The sequence below is a fragment of the Phalaenopsis equestris genome, unplaced genomic scaffold (genome assembly GCF_001263595.1).
Source record: "Phalaenopsis equestris unplaced genomic scaffold, ASM126359v1 Scaffold232961, whole genome shotgun sequence".
NCBI lineage: Eukaryota > Viridiplantae > Streptophyta > Magnoliopsida > Asparagales > Orchidaceae > Phalaenopsis > Phalaenopsis equestris.
The window spans coordinates 21,818-48,616 of record NW_018250919.1 but is presented as its reverse complement, the minus strand read 5'-3'; the positions used below and the strand labels follow the sequence as shown (position 1 = coordinate 48,616).

At 37.0% G+C, this 26,799-nt stretch overlaps 1 protein-coding gene across 1 annotated transcript; it reads right to left on the bottom strand.

The window, feature by feature from the left end:
- Positions 1–8,346: 8,346 nt before the first annotated feature.
- LOC110038482 lies at positions 8,347–24,963 on the bottom strand. The gene is made up of 3 exons (XM_020743340.1): positions 24,464–24,963; positions 9,720–9,858; positions 8,347–8,658 (listed from the first exon to the last, which is right to left on the bottom strand). Exons 1-3 carry the CDS (start codon positions 24,824–24,826, stop codon positions 8,474–8,476), a joined length of 687 nt encoding a protein of 228 aa, XP_020598999.1. The 5' UTR covers positions 24,827–24,963; the 3' UTR covers positions 8,347–8,473.
- Between the last annotated feature and the right edge of the window lie 1,836 nt (positions 24,964–26,799).

The window sequence follows — 26,799 nt, the reverse complement described above, 5'->3', positions numbered from 1 at the left end:
GGCTAGCTTTGGGCTAAGTCCAAATTGATTGTTGTATTTGGCATAAAACATCATGATAAACAATTTTCATGAAGGATGAAAATTGTTTTGAAGTTGACTTGATGGTCAATTTGAATGGGTTTTGATGGGTTTGGATTTAGACCTAAATTAAGCATGTAGGGCTAAACTTGGGTCAAACTTGGGCTAGCCATGGGCTAAGCTCAAACTAATTGTTGTGTTTGGTCACAAATGACCTCAAAAATGATTTTAAACAAAAATTGGATGCCAATTTGAGGTTTAGGGCATTCAATTGTTGAGATCTAGGGTGTTAGCCAATATTGGGGCTAATTGGGGGTTTTGGTCAAAGGTGGTCAAATTGACCAAATTAGATCATGGTGTAGTGGGACAAAATAAAATTGGGAATAATTTGGATTTATTGGGATTTTTTAATGAATTTTTGGGATTTTTTTATTTTTGGGCCATGCAGGGGCATTTTGGTAATTTGGCCATTTTTTGGAAATTTTTGTCAATTTTGGCAAATGTGGATATATTCAAAGTGTTTGGAATAATTTCTGATCAATTTTGGGTATTTTGGCCAAATTTGGAAATTTTTGCCAAATTTGGGTCCCAAGGGCAGTTATGTAATTTGGAGGTGCCTAGGGGCAAAAGGTCAAGTTGGGCATTTCAAATGTAATTGAGTAGAGAACCATTTTAAATGAGTCATAGACCAATGAAATCCCATTTTGGGTCCTCATATATTGGTCTTAGCCAAGGCATTGTGAGGGTTTTGTGAAGATATGGTGAAGGTATAGTGTACCTTAGCTCCAAACCAACACCCAGGGTCAATCCTAAAGCCAAGTAACCTTATAGGAACTCTTCTGGAGCTCCCCCATAATGATCTTACCTTCTAAATATTAGAGGTTTTGACCAATATGTGGAACTTCAAGTCGAGTAAAGCAAAGAGTTTTTGAGTTTCTAATGGTGAGGGTACCTTTTTCTAGTTTTCTATGACTAGTCAATAGGAAAGCCCTATGGCTAGACCTAGGCTACTAAAGAAGTTTCTAGACCTCAACCAAAAGTGAGGTCAACAGACATCTTAAAATGTATCCCAGTGATGCCTCATTGGCTTAAAATCATAAATCATTAAGATATGTTATCAATGAATGCATAAGAAAATGATCTTCAATTCTATTTTTGGAATATTGTCTTATTAATCTTCATTGCTAAAAATGAGCATTCAATTGTTGTTGTCGAAACAAACAACTTAAAGACCGTTAGATCCTAAATTATTTTCTGGATCACACTCAAGAAATAAAGTGTTGGTCAAATCAAGAAAAGAGGAATAAAACACAAGTAACACTTAGGCCCCGTTTGGGGCAGCATTCTGAGAGCTTAATGGGAAACATCATATGACTTTGTTTAAGTGTTCGTTCGCGTAACTTCTACCCCACTGCCCTCGTCTTTCTCGTGTATCATCTGCTCGAACATCGATCGCTCTTGTGAATCATTGGCTCTCGCGACCGTGGACCCTTGGTTCTTTGTTACCTCAAGCACAAGTCGTGCCCTAGTAGCTCTCTTCTTCTTCTCCTTCTCGCTGATCGATCCTCGCTAACAGCAACTGGTGTTTTGAAGGAAAGTAACTTCTTAGTGTTTCACTTTGCTTGGTATTTGATTTCGTTCTCCTTAAAAATGTAGTGTATTTTATAATTGTTCTTTGAAATCTTCTTTTCCTTTGACAAATTTTAGGTTGATCCATCTCCATTCAAATTTTAAGGAGAGAGAATAAAATTTTCTTATATAGAAAGTACATGGTTATCTTTACTAAATGGCTTCAAGTGATTGTTCTTTATGATGAATAGTATGTGCACGCCCTCATTTGAAGCATAAATATAATTTTTCCAGTATTTAACTAATATGATTATCTACTACCAACTTTTTTTTGCTCTTGAACAAAATGCCAACCTTTTGAGAAATTGTGCCTGAATGGATGGCCACACCTGCTATTGGATTGATCCGAGGAAATAGGCCATGATGGCAAGATTACTTTTACAAATGGGATGAATTATTTCAATCAACATGACCTTATATTTGATTTTAGGATTGTTGTTTCATTCTTGTCAAGAATATAAAAAACCATGAATAAAGGTGCAAAGGGTTGAATTTTTTAGCAAATATATAAAAAACCATAAAAAAAACTTAAGGTTTTTTCTTTTTTTAGCAATCTTGATACTCGCTCATAAGTGAGTTGTATATCTTTTTTTTTTTTTGTACTGTTATGAAGTGCGTGAGGAGGTTTGATCAACCGAGAAGAGGAAAGAAAAAAAGAAATCTAGAAATTCCCACCCACCCCTTAAGAAACAAATGGGTGAGGAGGCTCGATCGACCGAGAAGAGGAAAATAAATGAGAAGAAAATGATTGGTACCAAAAGACTGGTCGAACATATAAAAATAGATAAAAAGCCGGATGTGAAAATGTCTTGTGTGGAAGAGGTTGAGGAATCGTCCGATTCTATTCCACTACTGGAGATGCGGAATCGGAAAGACAAACAAGTATTGGCTCTTACACTGCTTTGTCTGTGTTCAGCTCAACCTCCATCTAGAGAAAGAGAACCCTCGGTGGTGGTTGTGCAAGTTTTGCCACTGGATTTCATGACTCTGAAAGACGCTCACGATGATGCTCCACCTTTGGCAAATGATCCACTCTGATGTTTCGTTGATAAGGCTATGAGGAATGAAGCTCTTCTGACAGAAAATATTCTCCCTCTACCATTGACCGAAGGGCATGTCCATGGTGGTATGTTTCCTCTCATTGCAAAGAGCTTCCATACATCCAAAATAGAGTTCATTATTGGTAACTGCCTCTCTTTTTCATTCGGTCTTCCAATTTACTCTTAGAACACATACCTAATTAATGTAGAGGAAACAGTGGATATCATTGACTTTCGACACATGGAGACAACATGCCAAACTGAACCAGAGGAGTTGGTCGGTCCTTCTGCTCAAGTTGCAACCGAGGGGGTATCCGCCCCACTGCATCTTCCAATCTTAACACCTCCTTCAGTCAACCCGGAGCGCGGGACTGACGACTGAAGGGAGTCTCATGAGTTTTTACCCCGTCATTTGGACAATATTGTGGACTCCTTTGCTCGGGCTACAGATCTCCAGCGGGAAATCACCATATCAAACTTGCAGGAGGATTTGACAGTTGTGTATGCAGGCATGGAGGATCTCCAAGTCGCAGATGTGGAGGTTCTTCGGGCCCAAGTCATGGATGTGGAGGTTCTCCGAGCCAAGGTTGCAAATATGAAAGCTCATCTGATTGAAATCGAGGATATGGAGGTTCTCTGAGCTAAGGTTACAGATATGGAAACTCTTCGAGCCGGGGTGGCAACTCTAAGGTATGAACTGGACAAATTTTGGTTCACCGGTTTGACTTCACATGTACCCACTAAGGAAGAGAAAATAGAGAAATATAAGTTTGGTGGGCATGCATTCTACATGAGTTAATGAACCGGGGGTTAGTCTTGCCCGAAGTGACAAACGACCCGATTTTAAAATATTTCTATTTATAAATAAAAAATTTTCTACAATTTAACCATCATTGTTTTTTTCTTAATTTTCGCGCTGAAATGACATCTTGACAAAACCCGGTGTGGTATTTCGGCTTTCATAAGGGGCCTATATAAAGGTTTGAACGGATGTTAAGCGAAACTTTTACATTATTGGCTTTTGGTTGCACTTGGGTCTTTTTATTTTTAAAGCTCAATGGCTCCCAAATACTCTCCTAAGATTTTTGGCTCATTTAGATCATCTAAGAGGTCGATCTTTATTGACTTTGAAGTTAGGTTGTTAGAAGAGACTTGTGCTTACAACACAAGTGTCATTTTGAACCAAATGATGCAGATGTCTGGGCTACCGCTTAACTAGGAAATGACTTAATCTTTCATTGAGAATAGTTTTGTTGTGGGCTTAGGCCGCTTTTGTGTACCAAGCTTCGCCCAATTTTCAACTTCTATGGCATGATATCGGCTCAAATGAAATCAAATTCAATAGTTGAGGTAATGACATAAGTAATTTACTTGCGCAGAAGAGGTGCTCCTTAATCTCACGATTTGTATTTGCATATGTTCTCTCTTTGAGTAGATCCAAATGGATAAGTGGCCTTTAGCACTACTCAGAAGTTTCATCTAATCGATCTGAAGAACAAGAATAAAAGATTAGAAGCCCAGGTTCTTGAGGGGTTTCTGTGATGATTAAGGTATCTTGACTAGAGCTACTGGAGGCTTGTATAAAAATAGTAAAAAAATTTCCTCTCAGATGAAAGCAATGGAGCAGGTTATTCTCAGTTGGCATTTGTTAGTAGTTCAATACACTGACTCTTTAACTATAAATCAGGTGTTGAACTAGAGAAATTATGACCCAATGACATAAGAGATGTGGAATGCTTATGATGAGGCTGAGGAGAATAGACAGCTAGAGAAGGCAGAGCTGCTCTTGAAAATGGCATCAAGAAAGAAGAAGAAAGCTGACAGTTTTCTCGTTGGATGAACAGAAGAGGGAATCAAAGAAGCTAGCCTGTCAAGGGGGCAAATACCAGGTTCAGATTTCATTCATTAGGTTTCAAAAGACTTTTATCGTTATTCATAATAAAGTCACAGAGGAATTATACTGAGCGAACGAAAACCTCCCTCGATATTCATAGGTGATTCAGGAGATAATGCAACTCCCTCCTTTTTCCCCATAGATACTGAAGGATCACTGAGGTGCCTTTCGACACACTAAATTCTTCGGCCTCCTTCGAATGGTTACATCCCCATTTCCCAAAGATCCAAAGCAAGTCGTCGGTCACCACTGATGCAAGTTGAGGAACAGCCCGGTGGTGAAGATTCGGGGGAAAGCTCTATCTCGTATGAGGCAGATGAGCACTGGAGAAAAGGCATAGTTGTTTCCTCTTACACTTTCCTCCCAATCCCACCAGGAAGCAAAAAAGGGGGGCATGATCGTTGGATTCATCTGCAAAATGGGTCAAAGGTTTACATGAACTCTGATTCAAGTATTGGCTCGGTTAACATTAAGAGGGTCTGGTTCCCCTTAAACGAGTTAATCCTTCGCTCAGGTGTCATTGATATAAAGAACTCTCTCCTAGTGGGATCTGCTAACAAATTCATTGAATCTAAGTAAAAAGCCATATCTTCATAAATTGTTACAATTTGTTCCAATATTTTCATAACTTTTTGAATAGAAGTTGCATGTGATGTGCTAGCTTCATTAGTTATGCAACAACTAATTGTGCAATATGACTTAGTAATAACACAACGTCATCTTTTCTCTTTTTCTCTTACAGTTGGATTGACTAGATCCAACTTCATTGAGGATAGGGTTTGACCCTTCAATTGAGTCATCTGTTTGCTCAGAATTTACATGCTCAACCGTGTTGATGTGCACTCTCTCACTTAACCGTCCATACATGATCATCGGTGGTCACGACCCCACCAAATATTAGATTCAACTTCTCTTTAAGCTTAATGTCAATACCACTAAATTTGAACTTCCTGACATTTAGAACGACCTACAAATTAATTGATAGTTAATATATTGATATAATTGAAATGACTACGAGAATTTGAATTATTTTGAACGTCTAATAATTTGTTGCATTTAATCTCTCAGTCCGCCATTTTTCTAAAGCATAAATGGTTCGTTTTATGGGATCTCAACTAAAGTCTGTAGCTCCTCACTTTAACTCATTCCATAATTTTTATTTCTTCTTTTAACTGATTTCATTTGTTCTTCATTTGCATTCTATCATACTCCCTTCCAATTCTTTCTTTAAATTTTTTATTATGTTTTGCCATCCTTTTTTTAAAATAGGTTGTTGACCTATTTTCCAATTCCACCTCATTTAAACAGAGATCGTAAAAGATTAATTTTATATCTTTTTACTAAATAGTAGCCAATAAACATTCTTTTATCCTGCCCATCACTATCACAAAGTATGAAGACAAGAAATCAACATTATTTTCTACAAACAAAAAGATAAACTCATTTCAACAAAAATTTCTACATCACTTGGGCAAATGAAACAGTTCATTTATCGAACAACACTCCAAACATACGCCGGCCAAATGGCCTCAAAGTGACCAAACAACACTCAAATTCCATTTACCAAACATCAATGACAAATACCATTGTATAAAACAAACAATAGTAAACAAAATGGGTCAAAATTTAGAGCTAAAAATTTCACCAAAATTTAACCATAGACCCATTGACCAAACCACAATGAAGAATCCACTTACCAAACAAAAATGACAAGTATCACAAAATATCAAACAAACAACAAAAATAAAGGCGATCGATATTTAGAGTCGCAATTCTATCATCTAAATTATGCATGATTGAAACTCTACCTTACCCTTAATAAACCAGCCCTCTAACCCAAACCCAACAGCTCCAAATAGACTAGTGAAACCCAAACCCAAGCACCAATAAAACAAAGTGAATTCAAGAAAGCAATCAACATCTCCCTAACCCTTTCTCCACAAGGCACAAAAGTGTTAATAGCCAACTTCATCATAAAACCCCAACCCAAGAAGCACCAATATAACCAACATCAGGGATTTTCATACAATGAATTAGGAAAGATGAAATCATTCCACAAAAATTGTACCCCATGTCAATTTTTTCAGCAAAGACAGACCACAAAAAACAAAACCACGAAGAAACGAGTAAAGGTAGAGATGAAGTTATGCATTCCTAGTTTCATGGATGAAGTCAGTCCCTAAAAAACCCTCACACAGCTAAAAACCACATGTATAAGTAAGTAGACTAAAACTCACATTTTCCAGCATAGCACAAAATATACTAATAGCCAAATTTGTTAAAGTAAAACCCACAGAGAACAACATTATAAATAATATACATCTATAATCTAGCAGACTACTATACCCTGCCTCAAATTATTTTTAAAATTCTTTCTCAGAGAAATGGAATCAAACAAATAGATGGGTTGCATAAGTAATGCACAAACTCCATTAGTCTAAACCTCCTTCAACTCTAAAAAATAATGTATAAAGGTATAAACAGCTGCACAAGTATCGAATATGCCTCAGCAAAGATAGAGATGACATGAACAAACCCATAGAGAAACAAGTAGAAGGAAGAAAGAAATGTAAGATTTCATTAAAAAAAAAAATAATTACTCTCGATTAAGATCTTGTTGCACAGAAGAATTTTTATGGCATTGTATGGATGAGTACATGCTTCGTGTGCTCAATAGAACCCTCGCAGGGATAACTGTCATTTTACCTAAACAAAATCGTGGGCCACTGGTGGTTAATCACTACATAAAAATGGAGAAATATTTGCGTGCGTAATACGCACGCAACTCTGCGTGTATTCTCCATTAACCCCGAAATACCATCATAATAACTTATGAATAATATCTAAATAGAACCCGCAAAGGTTATTGGAAGGTTGTTATGGTTATATGTTATTGGAATTAATACCTCAATAACCTCCCAATAACCCCCAAATGACCACAAAGCAGAAGTTATTGCGAGGTTATTATGCACGCAACTCTGCATGCGTAATACGTACACAAATATTTCCCATAAAAATGAGGGCATGTTTAATTAAAAAAACCTTCAACGTGATAAACAAGTACGTCAAATCACTCGTTCACACTGCAATGCTAGGAAAACACTGCACCAAGCAGACCATAAAAGTTTAAAGAGATGGGTTCGACTTTTATTTATAATTTAAAAAAAAAAAAAACATTGACAAGCTAATTGATTTTTAATCGAATACGATTAATTTATATAAAAAAATACAACCCAATCAATTAAAAATTTATTGATTATATATTCAAAATTCTATTTAAAAAAAACCCAAAATAAAATTTTAAGCACCTATACATGCTTCAATCATCCAGTTAAAATCTTAATGAAATTAAAAATATTTATATTAGAATTTTAATGTGTTCTTTGTGAATTTTAAGCACACACCCACACACACACACACACACACACACATATTACAATTGCTCATGTCCCGAACCTAATTCATAATTGCACCACAACTGGTCAAATGCACAAATACTCAAAATTTAAATATAAGTAAAATAAAATAGAAGGCATCAAAGAAGAAAAGAAAACTGAATAATTTCAGTCCACCTTTACCACTACCTACAACAAAACTCTTCGTTAACTTTTACAATATATAGTAAATTCACCAAAAGATTAAATTAGGGACATTTACAAACCTACCACAAAATTCCCATGTATTTAACATAAATAACACCTAAACTTTTTTTTTTATATTAATAACATGCAAATCATTCATATCACATACAAAATAAGGTGGCATGTATGAAAACGTTAAAATTTAGGCATGTAAATACATAAGAATTGAGTGGTATGTATGTAAATCTTGCTAAAGTATATGATGTTATGTATACAAGTATTTCTAATGTACAAAAGGTGGATTTGAGTTGTTAAGAGAGCGTGATGAAGTTTTTTAAGGAACGGACCAAACTTGGCGGCCAGTGTTTCTTCTCTCTTACGTAAGACAGATCCGCATAGCAAGGATCAAGAATGGTGGCAATGGTGAACTGATTCTCGGCCAGTAATGGTGCATGTCTATCAGTGTAAAGTGCAGCTGCAAGAGCTGCATGGATCTCTGAAAACAAGTTGATTTGTTAAAAATAAAAACTAGTTTTTAAAAATAAAAATAAAAAATAAAAGTGATGCCAAACAGTTCACTAATATATTTTTACATTATTTAATTAAAAAATAAATCAAATAATCAAAATAATTTTTTGATGATTTGAACATTTTTTCAAAATATATTATATTTTAATTCAAAACAAGATCTAACAAAATAAATCAGAATGAAAAGGAAAAAAGCAAGAACAAAAGTGAGAGTTCAAATGGCCTATAAGAAAATACTAGATTTTATGGGAGTATATATTATCTAGTGGCTTGCTTATTTGGCTGCTTGTAATTAAAAATATGTTTTCAAAATAAACAGTTCATTTTCACTCATTTTATGAATTAAAATAAAATCATCACATCCGAGTAATTTTAGTAGTGTTCATAGAGCTTAAAGTCAATAATGTCTTCAGGAATCTACAAAAACAATTACCATCACAACATGTTTGGTAGCCTCAAATAATCCGATGATCGGTACCATATGTTTTTAGTCATAATTCAGAGAGAATATTGTGTACACCAGACGTACGTGTAGATCGTGGTATTCAGGTGGTATTCGGGTGATATTGCACCTTAATACCACCCCAATACTAACAATATCACCATACTATGCCAATACCATTGCATACAAGCATAATATTTTTATCATAGTTCAAACTACATTCTGAAACTAAGGGGCAGTTTGGCACCACTTTTATTTTTTATTTTTACTTTTTTATTTATGTTTTTATGACACTAAATAGGATGCAATGGAGAAAAAGGATTCATGTAGCCAACCACGTAGTGGGATTAAGGCTTTGTTGTTGTTGTTGTTTGTTTTTTTATTTATGTTTTGATTTGAAACAAAAAATGTTTGATAAATAAGGTTGTATTTTCGAACATTCAAAACATCTAAAAGTTATTTTCAATATTTTTAAAAACATGTTAAAAATAAAAAAAAAGAATATATTAAACAAACATATTTTTAAAAATAAAAATAAAAATAAAAAACAAAATTGATTCCGAAAAAAGCCAAAGTAACCACCATACCAGGATAGCCTTTCAGAGATATTGAAACATCTTCCATCTCTGTAATAGCCTGCTGCCTGTCACCAATCTCATACAACAGCAACGCCCTTCCAACCCTTGCATATTCTGTGAATGCAAAATCCTTGTAATCATTAATTATCTGCAAATTGTCAACTGACCGTTAGTGGTTTAATCTTATATACAGAAATTGAGCTTAAATCAGGTTTTTATGTAATGAATATATTTTAGTAACCAGAAGGAAACGAAACCAGAGGAAAAAAGAGCAAGAAAATGCTCAATAATTACATGTTTTATTAAAGAGTAAACAATGGCTAAGCTATGTGTTTCAGTCAATGTGTACCATGCGTCAAGCAACACTGAAAGCAAGAGCATGAATTGAAGAGCAAAATGATTATGCTTTTGAAGGCCTTTCTTAAATTCAACGGCTCTTCATTTCTCTCTCCTTTTGTGCTCAAATGTTGTTTTAACTTTTCTTTTATCCGGTGGCAGCGGGGGGCCTAGTAGGCGGCCAACAACAATGGATTGATGTGCGGGACGGTAGACGACTGGTTTTTTAGGTGGTGGTGACGATCAAAGGCAGGGGAGACGGGCAGCCGGTAAGGGCGACAGGCGGTTATTAGCAGGCAGCAAGGGTAGCGGCAGCAGCGAACTGTAATCTGAGGCAGATGTGAAAGTGAACAACGGCTAAGGCGACGGCAGTGGTGAACTGCGAACGAGGCGGTGGTGAATTACGGACGAGGCCGCAGCGGCGGCGGCGGCAGTGAGCAGCTGGCGGCGGCGGCTGGTGGTCATGTGGCGAAGGGTGGCGAGATGTGGCGACGGGCGGTGGGTTGTGGGGGGCTTGCATATAGCATATTATAAGAACTTTGAAATTCAAATTCGACCAAAACGCCCGAATTCTAAAAACAGCAAAAATGAACTACGGTGTAAATTTCAAATTCATTCATAATTTACATTGTATTTATAATTCTTCATACCAAACACATAATTTTCTTAAATCCCTGCAAAAGAATTACAGTAACCACAAGTTCACTCAACCAAATAACCCCTGACAGGCCATGAAATTCAATGAAATCTAAAATAGCCAAATGCAATACAGGAAAAACCACAATTGCCACTTTGGCGACTCAAACAACAAAGCCTAATAACACAATACATAAGAGATTATAATACCCATCACCCAAAGCTACGACCCAACCATTACCAATAAATAAGTGAATCAAAACTAGAGAACCAACAAACATGCGATATAACTACAGGAACCAAATAATTAACAAATCTTCAATACCCAATCACTATTATTGGGAGTATAGATTGAATAGCTCAAATGAACATACAAAAACAACAATAACAACAACAAAGCCTTAATCTCACCACGTGTGGGGTCGGCTACATGAATCCTTTTTCTCCATTACGTCAAAATCATAAAATTAGCAACAGCCCATAAGACTAAGGGCATCATTATACCCTCACCTAAAATAATAAAACTGAAATAAAAGCTATAAATTAAAAATACTACCAATAATGAAATTAAACTAAACTTAACTTGTCGATATCATATATTTGCTCAGCATTTTCATAGAATATAAATTGAAAATTTGCAAACCTCTATTAACATGCTATGCACCCCCCACACCACTTAGAAATGCTATACTTAGTCCATCTACTTCTGAGGCAATGGCTTGAGGTTAGTGATCAACATTCCTCAAGTATCATTATAAAGCAAACTAGAGTTTTATAAGTGCAAGGTAACCGCTCCATTTGGCGGTAAAGCATAAATTTTAACCACCAAAGTGAAAGCTATCCAAGAAAAAACTTGCAAGAAGAAATTACTAGAATTCATTATCATAGACCGATTTCATGCTTCTAAATTGATTCACCGACTTTGATATTTCACCTAATTTGCATCAGGTGAGACTTCTTTGTACTTAGCATTCATAAGATTCATGAACAAGTGGGACTTGTTCCTGTCACGCTTCCATTTATGCAAATTCTCCAATTCTTGAGTAAAAAAGTCAATATCTCGCTTTCTATAGGAAGGAAGGGTTTAAATCTGACCATTGATCAATGAGACTGTGGAAAAACAGGAAGGAACGGGCTCTAAACGGCTGCTTTCCTTGATGGGCAAGCCGGCCACCTACAAACCTTGGAAGATTGAATTGGGAGATAATTTTGAAAACTTCTTAATTAGTTTTATTCTCTTCCTATTTCTGTTTTTGTTATTTTTATTTCAGAATTATTTCCTTTCCAAATTTAGATTAGATATATTTGATAAGTTTCTAAATTTAAAGGTATTTATTTCCCTATATACATACCCTATATGATAATAGTGAAATCAAGTAATTTTTTTCTCGCTGCAAACCTCTTTTCAATATGGCATTAGGGAAATGAAACAAATTCTAGATCTCTTTTCAGCAACCGGAGGCTCTCCAACTGCCGTCCAATGCCGAAATCCACCTTGCAGCCACCTGCCTTCCTGCAGGTCCTCCGCCAGAGTCTCTCTCTACAGCCGACAGCCTGCAGGCACTCCATAGCCAGTCTCCTGCTTTCCTGACAAGCAGCCGCAGGTAACAGAGCTGCTCCTTTCCAAAGTAGATTTCGTCAATCTACCACAACAGAACTACCTCCTTCCCGTAGCCTACAGACCCTCTGCAGTGTTGCTGCTCCCGGGCAAGCAGAGCAGCCACAGAAGCAGCCAGCAGACGTTCCTCACTGCTCCAAATATTCATAATCTCCTGCAGCATTGTGGGATTCCTATTCCCCTGCGGCAAGAAGCAGACAAGAATCCTGCAGCTAGTAGCAGCCAGTAGCAGCCAGGAATTCTTCCCTACCCTAAACTTGTGTAGGACTTATAACAAAGTATGGCATGAAGATGTCTAGCTCCACTGAAGGTTATTTCTGAATTAGAGACCAAGAATTCCCTCCAAATGGCCCCAAAACTCTAATTTCATCACAGATCATAAACTCAATGGCCATAATTTCCTTCAATAATCTCGATCAATGTTTATGTATATTTGTGTAAAAAGAAAAGTAACATCTCACAGGAAAGAGCAAAGTTCCTAAGCTCATTGATCCTAATCATCGCACATGAAAAATTAAGGATCATATAGTCCTTTCTTGATTGATCATTTCTATAGCCACATAGGCTGAATTTTTTTTTTTTTGTTGTTGTTTTATAAAACAGCATAGGAAATTTGGGAAGCAGCTCATGAGACTTATTTAAGTACCAAAATAACAGTAGAATTGTTTGAGATTAAGACAAAACTGTATGAACTCTGATAAGAAGACTTAAATGTGACTCGATACTTCAACACAAGAACAAATTATTGATTATAATAAGATATGTATGATATTTTTGGAAATGCCCTCAAGATACTATGATGTATAAAATACTATGATGTATAAAATAATAGTCATAAAGAAGAGGGTGATCAAGTTCTTATTGGGTCTACATAAGAATTTAGATGAGGTAAGAGAAAAAATCATGTAGATGAAGCTCTCCCTACCACTAGGAAGCCTTTGTTGAAGTCAAAAGAGGAGAAAGTAAGAAGAAGCTCATGATGGCAGCGAGTGTGGTTTCATCTAGCACTGAAATCTCAATCTTATACACACATAACTCCTCCCATGAGTGGAAGCCAAAAAAAAACATCCCTTGTGTGAACATTGTAACAAACTTGATCGCACAAAAAATAAATGCTCGAAATTGCATGGAAAACCTTCAGACTGAAAATCTGGACATGGAAAGAAAGATCAAAAGAAAAATGCTAAGGTTGCTACCACAACCGAAAAGTCTTGTAAACCATTCACCAAGAAATAGCTTTAAGTACTGAAAAAACTTCTTTAAGGTAATTTGGAAAAACACACCAACCTTTTGAGACAACAAAGTAATATATCATTCTCTCATCTTGCCAGTAAATAGGAGATTTAGAACCTTGATCATATGACTGGAGACATCAATGCTCTAGTCAATTATCAAGAAGCTTCTACATCTAGATCGATAAAACTAATAGATGGATCACACACAAAAATTGTTGGGAAAGGAAACGTGGATCTCTCTAAGGATATTGCTCTTCCTCTATCTTCTATATTCCACACTTGGACTGCAATTTAATTTCAATCAGTAAACTTATTCATGATATGAAATATATAACTAAATTCTTTATAAATTCTTGTACATTTCTAGTGGTAGAATTAAAGAAGGTGATTGACATTGTTGAAATGCATCAAGATTTATACGTGCTTAAGAAAAGTCTCTCTCTAAACACACAAATGATTCCGCGTTCATATTTACCTCAAATTTTTGAGTCTATACCTATTGAAAAATAAATAATGTTATGAAATTGTTGTGTGGTCATCCTAATTTCAATTATATTTCTAAATTATATCATCATTTATTTATGAATAAAACACCTAGTATTTATCAATGTGAAATTTATCAACTTGCTAAACATATTAGAAATAGTTATCTCATGACCCAGTATAAACCTTTACACCCTTTTCTATTACTCGTGATATTTTAGGGCCTTCAAAGGTGAAAACCCTAGTTGGGTATTTTCCAATGAAGAAGAAATCTAAACAACCAAAATCTTCCAAATCTTTCATAACATGATTTAAACTCAATTTTAATGCAAAATTCAGATCCTCGAAATTGATATTACAAAGGAATATTTCAACTCCATCCTTAGGTCTTATATTTCAAAAAATAAAAACAGCCATGTGAGTTCATATATTGATACCGCACAACAAAATAGCATATCTGGGAGAAAGAACATGCATCTTCTTGAGGTATCCCGCTCAATTAAGATGCCTTATCAAGTTCTAAAATATTTTTTGAAAAAATAATTCTTACTGCAACATAACTTATCAATTGAATGTTTAGTTGGGTGCATAACTTCAAAACACTACTTCATGTTTGATGGTGTTATCTATCCTCACATCAGAGCTTTCACTTCTACTACACTTAAAATCTGTAGGTGTCTTTGTTCACCGTCATTCCCCAAACCGCACAAAACTTCACTCTAAATCTATCAAGTGTACTTCCCTTGGGAAAGCCTCCAACAAAAAGGGGCACAAGTATTACCCTCATGTTACCAAAAAATTAATTCTACTATCTCAATTATGATGTTCAAGAGAGTGCAAATGAAATCAATTTTGGTATACACTTGATGACACCTACAAAGCCTCACAAACTACTCTTTCACCTAACCCTCCTGGTTGAGGATGTCCAAACAAACCAGCCTAAAGTTCATAACAAAGAACTTCATGTGTACACAGAATGAAAAAAATTTTAACATTTGGAAGATAATTTGTGAATTCAGAACTACTCCAGCTAAACTCAAGTCCACATTTACCTGAAATTTCAAGTGAAGAGTCTAGTACTTATGAGTTATCCCTTTCCTCTGTTGGTGTCGATGACAAGGAAAGATATACTAGATACCCAATTCAAGAGAATATCTTCCCACAAGCCATCCTCAACCTATAGAGCATTTGTATCCAACCTTGATAATGTGCAGATTTCTAAATCTATTCAAGAAGCTTTTGAAAATCCATAATGGAGAAAAGAAGTTGAAGAGGAGGTTCGAACACTAAAGCATAATGACACATGGATTCTTTCTAAACTCCCCCTAGATAAGAAGTCAGTTGAATGCAAATGGGTGCTCAACATCAAATATAAAGTTGATAGGGGCATTGAGAGATTCAAAGAAATACTTGCGGCAAAATGTTTCACTCAAGCCTATGAGATTAACTATCAAAAAACCTTCGCACCAGTTACCAAACTGAACACTATTAGAACTTTTTTGTCAGTGGCAGTTATAAGGAGTGAGGATTGGATCAACTCGACATAAAAAATATCTTCGTGAATGGGGATCTAGAATAATTATACAAGATACCAGCAGGGCTTAAGAATGATTTCAACAAACACCTAATATGTAAACTCAGCAAGTCTCTTTATGGGCTTAAGTAATCATCAAGGATGTGGTTTGTAAGGTTAGCTAAAACTATAAGATCTAATAGATATTCTCAAGATTAAACTGATCACCCTGTTTATAAAATACACTCAAAGAGATAAGATTGTTGCACTGATAGTATATGTGGATGATATGATTTTAATTGGTGAAGATGAAAGGAAAATTCCCAATATTAAAGAAGTGTTTGCCACTGAGTTTGAAATCAATGACCTTTGCACCATGAGATATTTGTTGGGTATAAAGGTAGAATGTTCCAAGAAACGTCATTATATCACAAAGGAAATATATCCCCGATATACTAAAGGAGACAGGGATGATTAGATGCAAACCCACTGATACTCCAATGGATCTTAATAAGAAGTCTAACAAAAAAGAAGAAAGTATATCTCTAGATAAAAAAGATATCAAAGATTGATAGAAAAACTCATCTACCTATCACATACTAGGTAAGGATATTGAATATTTTGTCAGCATTGTGAGCCAACATATGAATAACTGGATGAAGAGCATTTGGAGATGTACAATATTTACAGATTTCTCAAGAAAACTCCTGATTATGGATTAATTTTTAAGAAAACCATAAATAGAGAGTTAGAAGTCTATGTTGATGTTAGTTGGGCCGGGAAACTCACTGAGAGAATATCTACCACATGTTATTGCTCTGATATTTGAGAAAATATATTATATATGAAGAAGTAAGAAACAAACTGCTATTTTTTAGAAATAATGTAGAATCAGAGTATACTCGCCACCTGTGAAGGGATATGGACTTAAAATTTATTAAGGGAATTAAGATGTACCTCCAATAAGCATATACATATGTTTTGTGATAGCCAAGCGGCTATCAGTATTGTCAAGAATCCTGTGCATCATGACAGGACCAAATATATTGAAGTTTATAGGCACTTTATTTCTGAAAAATTCAATGGTGGTATTATACAATTAAGATACATCTCGACACGCTAACAAGTTGATGTCGTCACCAAATCTCTTCCTTTAAATACTTTCTCATAGTTCAATACCAAGTTTGATCTCTACAACATCTATGACCTAACTTGAGGGGTAGTGTGAAAAATTAGAAACGAACTAGATGTAACTGGCTGCTTTCATTGGTGGGCAAGCCAGCCACCTACAAACCTTGAAAGATTGAAATGGGAGATAAATTTGAAAACTTCTTAATTAATTTTATTCTCTTCATTGTTATTTTTATTTCAGAATTATTTCATTTCCAACTTTAGATTAGATATATTTGATAAGTTTATAAATTAGGAGAGATTAGACTCCCTATATATATGCTACACGAGAATAATGAAATCAAGTAATCTTTCTTCTCCAACCTATTTTCAAGAGAAACAAATAACAGGCAATTTACAAGTCTCCATTAATTGCAAGTCATATCCTTAAGCTTGGCATCCATCATTCTTCAATAGAAAAAGTAATTCCGAGTAATGGATCAAGTCTGGACTTTTACCTTGCATTGTAACCAACAGGAACCATTTAGACTAACCATTCACTATCATTCACCTTCAAAGCTAACTTGGGAGTTTTTACAGGAATAGATCTAGTACCATATGCATTAGGAATAGAAGCCCCCATACCACTCAAGTAAATAAAAAAAACAATACCACTAGAAGTCACGGGAATTACAGGTTCAGCAACCGAGGTGACCAAAACCACAACAAGACTTTAAGAAAAACCTTGAGTGAGGAAAATTTAAAAGGCAATTCGGAGAGAAAATTTGATTAGCATAAAGTGAAATAATTTGAGTGACACATCAAAACTTCTAGCAAAGAGGCCCAAGTAGCATAATATTAATAAGAAGATAATATAATGGGAGTTTCTGATAAAGAAAATTTTCCGCCTATCCCTAAAGGTGTGGTACAAGGCTTGCAAGAAAGTGGTGGGAGTAAGACAGATTTCCATAACGAAGATGAGAGCTGATATTACAAAATAAGAAAGTAACAATAAACTGGCCCAACATCTTAAGTAACAAAACCCCCTTTATATAATACAAGCAATAAGGAAAGTTATAAAAGTAGGAGGTGGTTTATAAAATGAGCAGCTAGTAGGCTTATGTAGTTAGAGATGAAGGGCGGAGATAAATAGAAAATAAAGTATAAAAAAGGGGGGGGGGGGGGGGGGGAGGAACCACTTGTAATAATTGTATACAGTTATTATATTCTGCATAAATAGCTGAAATGAAATCACCGTCCCTCAAATTGAGGGATCCTACATAATCATTAATAGGCTACCAAGAGATGAAAATCATGTATTGTTGAGAGAAATGGTGAATATATCAGCAAAATGTTCCTGAGAATCAATAAGATGAACAATAATTTCCTTCGATTTGATGTGAATTCGTATAAATACCATTCATTTTATGATAGCCAAATCCAAGTTGACAATTAATCAACATAATCGCGCTCCGCACAATAACAATGAGCACAATATTCAACTTCACTTTAGAATCGAGTTACAATAATTGTTTTTTGCGCACCAGGAAATTGGCGTTGAACGAAGAAATAAATGGCAACTTGTAGTGGATTTTCAGTTGGTAGAATTACGTACCAATAGGAACCAGATAAGGCTCGAAAAGACAGGGAGTCAGGAAATGCACAATCCACAGGTAAGGTTAGTTTTAATATAGTGTAAAACTCGTTTTAGTTGCTGGAAAGCTGGAAATGATATTCAAACGAATGGCACACATGCTGAAATAAACGGTTTATAGCAAATGCAATATCAGCCTTCTACTAGCAAGATGCTGAAGAAATCCCACCAAATGCCAATATAATAGGAGTAGAGTATTTAATTTAAGGAAGGCTAGGAAATATAGTTTTGGAGGTTGTAGGATTTTGAAGTGGTCAGCAATTGTCATTCCTACCCTGTTGAGTATATCTACCACATAGTCTTGCATATTGCAGCATGTATGAAGATTAATAAGCAATTGAAAAATGTCGAAAGATGAGAAGATGTGTTACTCTTTGACCAGCAGAGTATATAAGCAAGGAAGGGTCCACATTACGATAGTAAAAACCAAATTGCTGCACATAATTGGAGAGAGTAACAAGCCATTGACGAGGAGATTGTTTTAAACTGAAGATTACATTATGAAAGTGACAAACATGGTTTTAAAAATTGGGATCAATGAATTATTTTGCTTGTGCCATGTAAATTGTTTATTGAAGAGTATCATGTAAGAACGCATTAGTTGAGAACAAGTATACAGAGTGACAATAGTGAAGATGCGGAAAATGGACATTTTGGCAATCAAAATGAAAATTTAATGTAACAGACAACTTGTTCTAGCTTGTAAACTTGAGCTAAGCTTTATAGAGAGCAGTAGTACCATCAGAGTTATAATTGATTTTGAAAATCCACCTATTGCCAAGAAAGGTCTGATTAAAGGAACAGGAACAAGGCTCCACGTACCCTGCGATTGTTAAGGCTTAAAATTAGGTGGACATAGCAGTCGGCACATTTTGTCTCTAGTTTCCTAGTTAAAAGAAAGGGAATCCACAATAGAGGAAATAGTATGATGTAGATCAAGAACATGTCTCCATTTTAGATGACCGATTTGGACCGAGTTTGCATTTAATGTGTAGGTACTCCAAAAGTGTTTCTTGAGACAGCAAGGGCTGAAGGGAGTTGAGTAAGAACTCCAGGAGTGCGATTATGAGATATAGTGGCTGGACAAAGAGGAATTAGCTGAGAGGTGAAGTTGGAAGTGAATGGAGTAGTGTTATGAGAACTGGAGATAGAAGTGGAAAATCGTGAAATAGGAGTGGTAGCTATAGCTGAAATAGGAAAACTAGAAACAGGAACTAGTAGAAGAGGAGCTATAAATAGCAATTTTAGGTAGAAACGTTGCCTGAAAGGGGAATTCAAATTCATGAAAAACAACATATCTAGAGATGAGGAGTTTATCGTATTTATACCCTTTAAAATGTGGAACTTAAACTCGAAATATGCATGGGATTGAGTGACGATCAACCTTTGTAGAGAAGTAGCATCGTAGCCAAGCACACACAAAGCTGAGAATAATCAGGAGGTTGATCATAGAGGAGCTGATACGGAGAAATATTATTTGAAATGAAAGACGGTAACCGATCGATAAATTAAACAATAGATAAAAATGTATCAGTCCAAAAGTATTAAACTAAATGACAATCTACACAGTGTCTGAAATGTGTCAATACTAATGCTCCACGGTACCATTTTCTTCAAGTATATGAGAGTAGAATAATTGGTGTATAATGCCAAAGTGCGTTAAGTATGCTTCGTGTAGATTTGCTATAGTATTCCTTGCCTCCATCAGTTTTAAGTATTTTTTATGTGATGATTTTATTGGTTTTCAACAAGATTTTTGAACTTAACAAAGCACGAGATAACAAACCTACAATACTAAGCAGCAAAAAGGAATTTCTCCTTTCCACTCTCCCCACTAAGGGTATTAGGATTACCTTACCTTCTAGCATACTACTAGGTAACACACACACACACACACACACACACACACTTTTGCTCCATTCAATATACCATTTATTGTTCACGATGTAAAGAGAAGCCCTTGTGCTTCGTCCCTCTGTTTGGTGCGATATTCATGGAGCAGCTCACAAAATTTGTCTCCTGAATTTTCTCATCGTATCAGAGCAACCAGGTTACCAAAAGTATCATAGAAACTCATCACTGAAAATTACCCAATTTGGAAACCCCAAATCTACAAACTCTTCAAAGCGAATGGTTTTGAGAGCTTCCTTGATGGCACTGCAATATGTCCCCCATCTCAAACCAACACGCCAGCCGGTGACCTCCAACCTCCACTTCCTACGCTGGCAACTCATCAATCAGAACCTCTCGTTGCCATCTACTCCACCATATCCCCCCCCACAATCTTGCCCTAAATTCTTAACCTCTAATCTACCAAGAAAATATGGCAAACCCTTCAAAATCGACTGCAATCCACAAATCGATCCCAGTCATCCAACTCGGGAATGAGCTTCACCACATTTTCATTAAAAACAAAACTGTCTCAATATCCTTTGGTCATTAAATCCCTCGTCGACAACCTAACTACTGCCAAAGGTCATATTGATCATGAGGACATCATCCTCCATATCCTTAATGGCCTACTTTCCTCCTACCATCCTTTAAAACAATCATCAGTACAAGATCAAAATTGATCAAGCTGGATGACTTGTATTCCCCATTCTGCAGCGAAGAGATCAACATCTCAGTCGATCATGCCAAAGATTGCCCTGTTTAGAACTCGAGGAAGCCAAAACGGTGCCAGGGGGCACGGCTAACGCCCCTTCAATGCTAGGGGGCACCACAAGACATCGCTTCCAAATAGGAGAGGTCGCGGTGTTGGATCTATCTCTGATAGACCAACTATCCAAATCTGCAACAAAATCCGACACATCGCACTATAATGTTGGCATCAATCCAATTTCAGCTCCTACCCCTTAACAAAATTTGATTCAGGTCTAATGACCTCTACCAAATCCAACTCAGATGACTAGTTCCTTGACTTCGGTGCTACCATTCACCTCACCTCCAACTACGATCATCTACAACATGCCAAGCCATACACAGGACCAGATTCAGCAATCATTAACAATGACTGCAACCTCCCAATCATCCACACTGGTCAAGGCATTCTACCTACACCTCAACTTAAGCTCTACCTCCCCAAACTCTCGCACTCTACCTTCCTACCACAAAATCTCCTTTCTGTTCAAAATTAGTTTCTAACAATAATTGTGACATCTCTTTAACCAAATCTAGTTTTGTTATCAGGTACTGAAAAACAAACCAAATCCTCCTCCAAGGCCCTAGCAAGGGCGATCTCTACCCTATATCCGCTTTGGCCGCCATCCACTCAACTCCTACATCCGTCCAACTTTGGCATAGAAGGCTTGGGCACCATCATCATGCTACCACAACAACCATCTTTAGAACAACTACAATTATACCTAGTCTCCATTCTTCTATTTCCCATAATGAATGTAACCCTTCCAAGGGTCATCAACAATCATTTAATATTTCAGTTTCTGAGTCTAAACGTTGTTTTGACTTTGTTCACCCCTGATGTTTGGGGTCCTGCGCCAACCCCTTCAATACAAGGATATAAATATTTCATTCTCTTTTTTGATGATTTCTCTAGGTTCACTTGGGTGTTCCTTATGTTTGCCAAATCTAAGGCAACTACTAAATTCATAACATTCCATAAAATGGTTAAAAAACAATTAAATATAAATATCAAAGCACTCAGATCCAACGACGGTGGTGAATATACATCTCATACCTTGCACACATATCTCACCTCCTTCGGCATAATTCACCAATTCAGTTGCCCTTACACACCCAACAAAATGGGGTAGCCGAGCGCAAGCATAGTCACCTAATCAAAACACTATAACTCTCCTCATCACCTTCCACCTACCCTACAAATTTTGGACAGCAGCTCTGTTGACTGTCGCCTACCTCATCAACTGCATGCCGCTTCCAAGACCACAAAACTCAAATCGCCCTACGAACTCATCCATCGCACACCACCGACATATACCCATCTTTGCACCTTGTATGCCATTGTTTTCCATGGCAAAAGCCTCAAGCCCCACATAAACTTGCCCCTTTCTCCCCCCATGCATCTTTATTAGTTATCCACCCTATCACAATGGCTACTACTGCTACAAACCTCATACACGACAAATCATAATATCATGCCATGTGGTCTTCAACGAACTCACATTTCCCCATCATTCCTCATCAACCTCAACTCCGACCTCCATATCCTACGTCTCACCGAGTTTCCTTATACCAACATCTCAACCGCCTAACCAAGCAACTATCTTTCCCAAATCCTCCCAACCACCACATACCACCACTCTCCCAAGAAAACCAATTACAAACCTCCACATCAATCCTCCCACACATTCCACCCCCTACGACAACCACCCGCCCCATGAGAACCCGCTCTCAAACCAGAACACTTAAACCCAAATAATTTCTAAACTTACATGCAACCACCTCACCCACATCCAACCTGACAACCTATACTCAGGCAATCACATCTTCACTGGTGCAAAGGTTGTGCCTATTGAATTTGAGGCACTTCAATGCCAAGGCACTTGGGTCCTTCTCGACCCACCCCCTCAAGATGGAACAGCTCCAAAATTCCAAGCAAAATTGGTTGCACAAAGTTTCAAACAACAACATGGCACCCAATATAATGAAACCTTCAGCCCTGTAGCCTACAATTTGGATACTTCTATTAGTCAATATAACTTCAAATCTAACTTTCATTGAAAATTCCTAACAATAACAAGACCAATCATCAAAAAATGAGTTGTAATATTTAAAATTTTGAGATGATTGAGGATGGACCTAAACATCACAACAAACAATTTCTAAAGTGATACAAAGGTAAGCAAATGATATGCTAAAAGGAAACCAATAGCAGTTAGCCACCTTACAAGCAGCGGAAAAGTGGAAGCTTAGAAGCATACATAAAGTTGGCATAAACATTGATAAAATAAAAAAGATACCTACTTGCATCTAATGTCGAATGTTGATCCAAAGAAATACTCGGGTTGTTGGTACGTACAACATCACTTGCTTGAGTACTTTCTTCACTACACAAGGGTGAGTATAGATCATCCAAACTTATTGGCTATAAGTTTATCCGAACAGCAAACTAAAAAGTTTGATAATTTGGATGAAGGACATTTAAAGTGGAGAGAATAGTATATTTAGTGCTTAATGAAGCATCAAATGCAGCCATTAAATTGACTTTACCCTTGATTTTAGACAAATATTGTGTCATAATTTGAGTAACCATGGTAATAATGTAGGCGTACTTTTCGAGTTGAAGAATAAAAGCTCGATAGTGGATTGTAGGCAGCGCTCGAGAGTAGCCCAAATATCCACACAAGAATCAAGTTAAGCACAAAGGGTAAATGAATGCTGAAATGTTAAGAGTAAAGTGTTCATGATAGATTTTGATCAATGAGGAGCAAAGAGTAATAGTAGGGACTGTTGCTAGTAGACCCATCTTGGTTTATGATGGTAGTGGCAGGACAGAAAATAGATCTGTCAAGGTATCCCTCAAAACCATTTGCTCAAATTAACTTGAGAAGTTGAGATCATGTAGGATGATTATCTACAGCGAGCTGGAACTGCAGCGATATATGAGTATTATTTAGGCTGTAAAGCACCTAACCATGATACTCAGATAGAAAAGAGCTCTTCAAAAGAAAGATGAGATATGATTTTTACAGAAGAAAAAAGTAACAGCTAAACACATCTACATCTTAAGAAACGAAACCCCCTTTATGTAATAAAAGCTATGAGGAAATGCATCAGAGTAACAGTGTGGTTATAGAATGGGCGGATAGGATGCTTATGCATTTATGTAGGTAGAGATGAATAGCCAAGATATATTCTGCTCAAACTGGTGAAGAGTATACTGTTATTATATTCTGCACAAATGGCTGAGAGTTTACCAGTCTACTTAAAAATCCTTCTTTCACACCATAAAAAAACCCTCGGAGAGATACCTGCCTTTCCTCTCAATCTCTTAGGTTTCTCTCCTCCCAAACCTACTTATAGCTTTCGCGCGTCAAAGATTCCTCTTTACATACCAACATGAGCAAAGCAGATGGGCAATGGATGACAATTTTAGCCCCTTAAGCCAAAATTTAAGGCGTCAATGTGCAAAATAATCACGCAGGAAATGGAGAGGATAAATAATCACCAAGCAAGAGAGGACCAAACCTGAGTAAAATAGTCCAAGGCCCGGGAAAATTCTCCCTTCGCCTGGAACTCCCGTGCAAGGTCGAGCAGGCGAACGGCTTCTCCAATGCGGCGGGATAAAGCAGAGCTAGCATCCTTCTCGGCGTCAGTCACGGGATCGAAGCCTGACGAAGGGTCGGCGGCAGAGTTACTGTGGAGGAATAAGAGGGCAGACATGGGGAGCGAGAGGAAGAGAAGACCTCTCCTAGTGCTGTTCTTGCTCCGGGCCTCATGAGGGATCGAAGCGGCTAGGGTTTTCTTCACTTCTATTGGTCGACAATGGGGAATCCGAGGGAGATGAGGGAGATGAGGGAGCCGATATGAGATTGCAATGCAAGCGCTCATGGTAGTCGCGGCCCGTGGTTGCCACACTGGAACTTTCAGATTCCCTTTCCATGATAGCAGAAGTTGTGAGCTTACGTGGCTGGCGATGTATCCAGAACTTCGGAGCTTCTACATCATTCTCACCTTCGATTCTACATTTTGAACTGCAAGTATTAAGCTTGGGGTTCACTTGGTTGTTGTTGGTTGAAAATAAACTTTATTAAATAAATATCACCTTCGATTCTACATTTTGAACTGCAAGTATTATTTTTACAAGTAAGCTTGGGGTTCACTTGGTTGTTGTTAGTTGAAAATAAACTTTATTAAATAAATATTTTTTGTTAATTTATTTAATTGTAAAAATATTAGTGTCATACTTAAACGAATTTTAAATTCTTGATCAAATTCCAAAACATCGTTAACCCTGCTTCCTTCTTGAATGAGTAAATTTTGTTTAATCTTTGATTTAAGGACGGATCCCGACTCTCATCTGTATGGTAAGGCCCTCACCAGCTGTACTCTGGTGCTGATAAGTTTGTTGTGACGGCTCAGTATGGATCTATATCAGTTGCTTACATTTATCAACTAATGTCTTCGTCCCTGATTTCTTTTCAAACGTCTTTACCGACTTTGGTTTATCTACCTTCTCTAAGAATCCGAGTTGCTTAGCCTCCTCTTGCAAGCTCGCAATTTTGCTTAGTAGCTTCTCAAAAGTCTTGATTTTGAATTATTTAAGCAAGAAAGTTACTGGTCCATGAATGTTCTTGAGTAAGATCTCAATTGCATACTGCTCCTGCAATTGAGGCTCAAACTTTATGTTGAGATTCCTCAAACACAGAATTTAATCTACTAACGTCTCAGTCGGTTTTTATCGCTTGTCGCTGGACCACAAGATCACCGACCATGATGTGGTGTTGAGTTCTAACAAATCTTTTGACAAACAAGCTCTCCAACTCTGTGAAGGTCTTTATCAATCTATTAGTTAAATCTGTATATCAATCGAAGGCAACTCCTAAAAGGCTGCTCATAAACTGTTGAAACAAAAGTGTTTTGTTGCCCCCCGGATTACAACAACTTGTGAAGTGTGTCACATGTTGTCGGGGGTTCCCTGTCCCATCAAAGGACTTGAAATTCGGCGATACGAATCCTTTGGGGTAAGGTACCCTATCGAGCTCCTCCGGAAGGTCTACCCTTCAGAACCAATGCTCCTCCCTTGGACTGGGCCAATGCTTCATTTACTTGTTGTTTCACCGTCTGATTTATATTCTTTTTCGGTACTATCCTTTGTGTTGAATTTTCCCTTGGTTGTTTGTCTTTACTGGAGGAGGTGAACTCCTTCTTCCCATCTGAGATGTGAACAAGTTTTGGCTGATTTACTTCCGGAGAAGCGACCTTTGGAGACTGGGGTTGACTTTGAAGTGCATCCACAATGGTCATCATCTCCTCCAGCCTCTTCTCCATCCAACTAATATGTTCATCTCGCAGTTAGATGACCCTCTGTAACTCATCAGAGGCATTCTCCTTGGCGGGTTGTGGAGCATTGCACAATGATGAAGACGCTCGAGTCTCAACCACATGAATTCTGGCATATTCCTCCTCCATATAATCCGACAAGTCATAATCTTCATCATTTTCATCCTTCTATTGTTCTCTTAATAACTCTGCAATATCAATTCTAGGCTTCGCTAACGTATCTTTGATTGACTTCCCTTTAATTGTCTTAAGATCGACTAGCGACCTCTGACGAACAACTGCACTAGTATCAAATTATGATACAACAACAGGCATCTCGAACTTAAGATCCTTTTCAAAGCAACTATTTTCTGCACTTTTTTACGGTATTTGGCCAGCAGCCCTGGGTCTCCACCTCTTCCCCTTTTGAATTGAGGTACAGATATGGGGTGTCCCGTTGATGGTATCAATATGGCAGAGGGAAGGATGTCCCCTAGTGTGTGAGTTAAATACAGCGACGGGCAATCCCTTACCATTGCTTA

Excerpts from the sequence above, each read along its gene's own strand:
- LOC110038482 (XM_020743340.1), bottom strand. The coding sequence starts at position 24,826 with ATGAGCGCTTGCATTGCAATCTCATATCGGCTCCCTCATCTCCCTCAT. Across the intron at positions 9,859-24,463 it reads CCTTGGACTATTTTACTCAG|ATAATTAATGATTACAAGGA; the intron begins GTTTGGTCCTCT and ends GACAATTTGCAG. Across the intron at positions 8,659-9,719 it reads ATCTCTGAAAGGCTATCCTG|AGATCCATGCAGCTCTTGCA; the intron begins GTATGGTGGTTA and ends ACTTGTTTTCAG.